Below are 6,838 nucleotides of genomic sequence, written 5' to 3'. Positions count from 1 at the left end.
CTCGTGGGAGAATGGCCATTGCGAGTTAGCTGATTGGATAGTCAATGTTGTTGTCATGATGGTTTCATAAACACCAAGTACTATGTTTTTCTCTATTGTGCCTTGTATACAAAAGGTCTGCTGTCTGCCGCGCTGATCAGTGGACCAAGAGACCCTCTCTCCATATACTGTATGGTCACTGTCAATTAAATGAACTGCTCCTTGTTCTCTTGTATTGTTCAGGAGTCCCTTAAACATTTTGTCACAGAGAGCGAGAATGAGAGAGAGGAAAAAGTCCCTGCACCCTCTCAACGCTGTACCTCAGGATTCTTTCTGTTCTATATGCAGGCGTCCACCGGAGTCGATCGTTTTACCATAACTCCAGGCAGTACTCATTCAATTGATCGTTAGTCAGTCTGGGTATTCTTGCGTGCAACCGATATTATTTCAACAAATCTCTGACGCAACAACCTCAAAATAGTTACTTAGATTGCTTGATACCGGGGAAGATACAATGGTAGGTTCCTGATCATGCAGTGTAGAAATGTATCGTCATTTTAACAGGATGTTTTTTTTGGTGCGGGTTTTGAAAATAAAAGTTTGTCATCGAAAAGGTACCTCTGTGAGATGTCAGGGCAGTGCATATAGCAATAAGTATCAAGGTTAAAACTAGGTGCATTAAAATAATTTAGAATATAAAAAATTAGTTATTGAAGCGAAGTAAAACATAAAGATGATCACTTCTCTTCGATATATCTGCCCCGGTTCACAGTTGCCATGCCCGTTAGCACTCTCAGGGCGAAGCAGTGCTATATACAGCGTAACTCCGTTCTTTACCAGGCGTTTTGGCTCGTGATTTATTTTAGGCAGATGCTATTGACAGGCGCTTGTAAACCAGTCCCCATTTATCCTTTGGGTTAATTATCACTCCAGCTGCTAGACCCCAGGTTTTGCAGTGCTAATGTCTTCACTCCTTGCTGGGGAAATCTTACTGTGTCTCCTGCAACAAAATGTCTTTTCAATGGAAATTGGAAATGTTCAGTATACTTAGACTAACGTAAACAGCCATTAGTCCAACTATGTACACAGTAGAAACTAAAAGCGCCTGGACAGTAGTTAGCAAACAACGATTTCACTTCGGGTCAACAGGTCATCTTTTAAAATGTAATATATTTACCAGGTTTGTCAAAATCACAGGTAGTTAACAAAGTATTCTACGATTCTATTTTATAGTGGTACTTTTATCCGAATTGAGATTTACAAAGTGGGAAGTCTGTCAAAGTCTATATTTACAATTAATCCGTTGATGCGCGAATAAAAGTTACCAATTTAAATTGAGTCATAACGTGAAAACAGCTGATATTTGCAGAAGATGAAAAAATAAATTCACTTCAATCTATAAGCGAAGTGAGGAAAGATGCTTCCGGGAAGACTGTACCCACTTTAAAGTACATATAAAGAGGTGTGCAAACAGCTACTTACAGCGGTTACAAATGTAAGCATACAGGTTTCCCTTTATATAAAATCCGCATAATAGGGTTGCGGTCGTTAAACAAATCCGTCAACCAAAGTAAGTTTATTTGTGGGCGCAGTTAAACTTTTGACTGGGCTTCCAACCGCAACATTGAAGAATAAAATAAACAGCAAGAGAAAAGATAAATAAACTTGTTCTGCAAGCCTGATGTGGCGCGACTTACTTGAGAAGGCACGGGCAATCCCCCAGAGGACCGGGCCTGCTTTGTGTTAAATGTTTAAAGATTTCAAACGATGGAGTTTATTCTTACTGCAAACACTCTTATTTACAAGGTCAAGTATACCAGCACTCGACGGGTGCTTAAGAGTGTAATTATTTATCTAAGGGCGTTTGAGTGAGGATCAGGAGCCCTGGCAGGAGCCCAGGCTGAATGCCCTCAAAGCCACTCTGAGTAGAAGACATTACATTATATGCATGGGTTCTCCGATGTGTTTTGCTTTTTTTTGTGGTGATTCTCATCTTTGACCCTTTTCCCCTCACTGCCGTGGAACTAAGTAGACATCTCGTGGATACACATGGGTCAAACAAGTGGACTGGCTGCATTCCACAACACAAGCAATTGGCGATTTGGTTTTTTGTTAAAATATGAATTGTAACAAACGATCCTATATATTATGCTCAAAGATATGCACATTGGAAGATATGTAAAGAACTCAGCTTGTGACAGCATTTTGCAGCAATTAAAGATGAGTCGCCGAAACATAATAAAGAGAAAATTAAATGTTTCTTTCGAAACGTTTTCTTTAAAGAGTCCGGTGTACAGTGAGCATGTTAGTGAATATTGCATAGCGAGCAATGGCTGTGTTGCACCTCCCCTTGCATTACAATGTTAACTTTTTTAAAAAAATGAAGTGACCATTCTAATGATTTCTGAAGCAACTTGCAAAAAAAAGTACGAAGAAACCCAATTAATCGAAAGTCAAAACTCGACCCAGCTGTCAGCTGTGAAAACAGCAAAAGTGAAGGCCCTGGAAGTTTGGGAAAGTTAGTTTGTTATACACTCAAACACAAAGTTCGCAAAACACCTTATTAATATTAACAGCGAAACGCCAGCGTTTTCACTTCCATCTAACACATGCACACACAAGTCTTAGGGCAGAGTTTTTAAACTAGATGACTCTTTATGGCTTCTATGAAAATACAATGTTAATGGCAACCTTACAAAATATTTTTAAAGAACAATTTCTATCAAGGCCAATTTTCTTATATCTTTTGCTTTCCAAAAATACATATTTAAACATTTTTCAAATCTATATGTCGCATCTTATATTGTTCAATTCGAATCGTCGATCGTTCATAATAAATCAATTTCCCTTTAGTAAAAAGTATTGAAATTCTGCACCATAGCCGGTAAAAGTATCAATGCATTCTCTTACTGCTCGATGCAAAACCAAAGCCATGTGATTAAGTCTATATTTCAATAAATTATTCTCCAAATGTAACTTTATACACAAACACACAGCTACTGGTTAAAAAACACCAGTCATATAAGATTTATACTAGTTGCACCAGAGATTAATTCCGTATCTCTGATGCAAACAAAAATACAAACGAATCTTACCAGAATTAAAATTTATATAAAAAGTCTATGAATTGTCTTTTTTATATTGAAGATGGCAGTGCAGCGCTTCTTTATTGAAGAAGGATATAAAAGTTGCATTGTTCAATTATAATCGGGCCATCAGTAGTAGTAGTAAAATGGATGCCATCAAAGTCAAAACATTAGGCACTTGGACGGTGGAGGAGCCTCTGGCGCTTGAAGCGTACCTTTTTGTGCCTCTATTATTATCATCATAGCTGATAACGTTGTCTGTTGGATCATCTTCATAGTCCCAGTATTCATCTGGCTCCATGTCCGAGCCGCTACTGCCAGAGCTATGCTCGGGTCCAAAAAAGCATAGTCTGGCCATGTTGTCCTTAATCGCCTCGCAAATGGGTCGATCGGCTCCGTCGCAGACACACTCCTTGAGAAGCAAGGCTTTAGGGATAACCAGCATGCTCTCGATTACTTCCCGGCACTGATCTGTGCATTTGATGCCGTTGAAAAGTTTGCCGCAGTTCTGGAGGTAGCGGCGCATGGCGTTGTTGCACTGTGAATCCATCTCGCATTGCAGGCGGGCTTCGGTGCAGCCCATTACCCCGTCCCGGTTGCGGGTCCTCGGCAAGCAGGGCTCGATGGCACGCTTGGTGCTCTTGCACAGCTCGTCCTGGACGCAGTCGCAGTTCTCCAGCATGGGTCCGTTCTGCGTTTGGTTGAGGTGGATGAGAGCCGACAGGCAGTGGCTGGGACACCGCCTGGTCTCCAGGTTTAACACTGACCTGCAAGCCTCAGTATACTGCTCGTAGGCAAAGCTGCAGTCGGGCTCGACCTGACACTGCACGATGGCTTGCCAGCAGATCCGCCGGGCCAGCACGCCAGAATTGCTGAAAGTGATCAGTAAACAGACGAGAAGGTGCCCCCCGAATCGGATCAAGCCAGCGAGACTTGCCATCGTCTTGGTGTCTGAAAGTTTTGGAGTTTGCTATTTTTTTGCATAAGGGATGGTTTATGTCACGCATCCATTCAAAAGTCCTCTGCAATCGCAGTGAAGAGTTTCTTTCTCAGTATTTCCCCCACAACTTCTTACGCTGTGTCCTTCTCGCCTGCTTTTCCGTCAACACACTGCATGTAATGCTTCGAAGAGTTTGGCTCCGTTTCTTTTTACAGCGGACTTCCCTCCTCCCCACACAAAAAAAAACCCAACGTGCTCTAATTACTTCGGCAGCGAATCCTAATATATTCAACAAGCTGCAAACAACCAGCAGAACAGCCCCGACATAGCCTTGCTCCATTCCCCGCCTCCGATGTTTGTACCGCGAGCTACCATTGGCTGACAGTTTCAAGTCCCGCCCTCTTTACTTGGAGATCAAGCTACGATTGGCTAATATCTCTATCACCCGCCCTCTTTTCTAACTGTTTGAGGTACCATAGGCGAACAGTTATTCCTCCCTCCCTCTGTATTATCCTGAGAGATACCACTGGCTGATAGCTCCAATCCCGCCCTCAATACTTATACCACAAGATCATATTGGCTGGTATCTCTTCACCCAGCACAACCTTATTTTTGTAAGGTGGAGCCTATGAGTGATTGTTATTTCAGCCAATCGGAATCCGGGATTCAGGAACAGCGACAGCTTCCTGCGGAGTCTGCATTCTTTTGTAAATTCCCGCCGGATGCTGTGGCCCGGCCCTGGGAATTTGCGCGGTGCTCTGTGTGTGTGTCTCTTAGTGCAAGCCTGGTATGTGCAATAACTGTAATTTGTTCTGTCCTCCATGGGATTGCCGTTTCCCCGTCTTACTCCACAAGGTTGGACCCGTTCTCTTTCTTGCTGAATTTCCGGTTCCACCTTTTCCAGCAAACTTAAGGAATGCAGGCTCTTGCAAACATGTTCCAAGTTTCTTATCAACTCTTTAAAGAATATAAACTAACGGTCGCACAATAAGCATGCTGCCTATTTAGAAAATGGAAATAATTTGGATTAAAATCTGATTTGGAAAGTTTGAGTGTACTTTGCTCGCTCTTTGATCTTATCGTGGTTTGCTTATTAATTCGGGTCATTATTCCTTTTCTCATTTCACATTCCTTTAATTGCATCTCTCGGTTTCCACTTTCACTTTTCAAAATCTCATTCATTCTTTCTCTCCAATTGGCTCCGAACCCCAGGTAGGTTAATTTCCATGGAAACGGCCATGCGTGTTTGTGACGTCACTGGTACCTTCAAAGGTTTTTAATTCACAAATTCGATACAACTTGTGTGGCCTTGTTTGTGTTGTTTGGGAAGAAAGGAAATGAAAAAAATAAACAGAACATTCTTTAAGATTTTGCGCAATGTTCTTATCAGAAAGTGATTTGAAGGTTACTGTCTCCAGATGAGAATATGCACCCCCCCCATGCATAAAATCTTAAGTAAATTGAAAGGAAAGTAAATAATTTTGCTGCAATTGTAAAATGCCCCACTCTAAGTATGGTTTTTTATATTGGATGTGGCAGCAAGATCCTTTGGATAATGAGATGCTTTGGGAGACTAACAGTTTCTATAATAAATACATGCATTGATAACTAGACTTTAAAGTATATGGTACAACTAATTAGTGTTCCTTTCACACATATTTTCAATTCACTAATAAACAGTAACATTTTTAAAACAAATCACATTAACAGTTGTAGGAAAATAATTATTTATAGAAAGTTACCATAATAAATGGTTAACCAAAATTAACAGCTTTCATGATAGCACCTGTATGATGAGTACAGTAATATATGCTTACATAATGAATATCTGGAGCTAATATACTTAGTTTAAAAAGAGCAGTAAGATGCAGAATTGTGGACTTAATTTCAAACAACATTTTGCTTTAGTGAAAATAATAATTACACTGTTTCTTTATTTAAACACCACAGTTGATTAAATACGCAAAAGAAACAGAAGCGGATGAATGTAATTTGATGCCATGCATTTACTTACAGGCAAAGATCCAAAGTTCTTCTCTTGCTAAATGGTTTAGAATGAACTTCCTGTGGTGATTTGGCTGCAGGGGTCGTCACTTGGGATTTGGAAATTATACAGAAACTGTATAAGTACACGGCATGCTGATAATGGCATGAAAACATGAAGCAATGCATTTTTGAGGCCAACAGGACTCCACAATAATTGGTTTCATGTAACTTAAAGCAGGTGAAAGGAGATGAATATTGTATGTTAACCAAGGAATCTGCGGAATCCAGGGGTCTATTTTTAACTATTGCAGCAGTATTCCAGTCACTAGTTTTAAGGATATAAAGACTTAAGAGGTTATGGGACATTATACAGAATACGCCAAATTTAAAAATGCAAACAATTATTGTTACCTTTGTTTTCTGACAGCAATGCTGAAAATATGTTTCGCACTCAAGCGAGTTAATAACCCATATGTATGTGTGTGATTAATACTGAAACAGCTGCTTACCAAGCATGGCACAAAGCAGTGGGCAGGACAGTTAATGGAAAGAATGGACAAATTAATGTTTTGGGTACATGTTTTGATATCCCTGTTTTTCTCCCCCCATAGATGCTGACTGACCTGCCATACACTTCAAGCAATTTCAATTCTATTTTGTTTTAGGTACACAGCATATTTTTATATTGTAATTGCAAATTGCATTTATAATTGTTGGGCAGGGTAGATTGGCAGACTATTATCCAATTAATATTTCCAATAAAATGACTAATTTTCAATTTGCAAGTCAACAATGAAACAAGACAATGACAGATTTCTAGCTGCTACATGGTATGAGTTGCCACAAA

General features: G+C 40.1%; 1 protein-coding gene across 1 annotated transcript; it reads right to left on the bottom strand.

Annotated features, from left to right (window-relative positions):
* Window positions 1-1,169: 1,169 nt before the first annotated feature.
* Window positions 1,170-4,322, bottom strand: gas1a (growth arrest-specific 1a). The gene has a single exon (XM_052019998.1). The coding sequence runs from the start codon at window positions 4,003-4,005 to the stop codon at window positions 3,181-3,183; it is 825 nt and encodes a 274-aa protein (XP_051875958.1). The 5' UTR covers window positions 4,006-4,322; the 3' UTR covers window positions 1,170-3,180.
* Between the last annotated feature and the right edge of the window lie 2,516 nt (window positions 4,323-6,838).

Source organism: Pristis pectinata, chromosome 7, assembly GCF_009764475.1.
Source record: "Pristis pectinata isolate sPriPec2 chromosome 7, sPriPec2.1.pri, whole genome shotgun sequence".
In the NCBI taxonomy this organism is placed as follows: domain Eukaryota; kingdom Metazoa; phylum Chordata; class Chondrichthyes; order Rhinopristiformes; family Pristidae; genus Pristis; species Pristis pectinata.
Note: the sequence above shows the minus strand (reverse complement) of the source record. Positions and strands in the feature narration are given on the sequence as shown.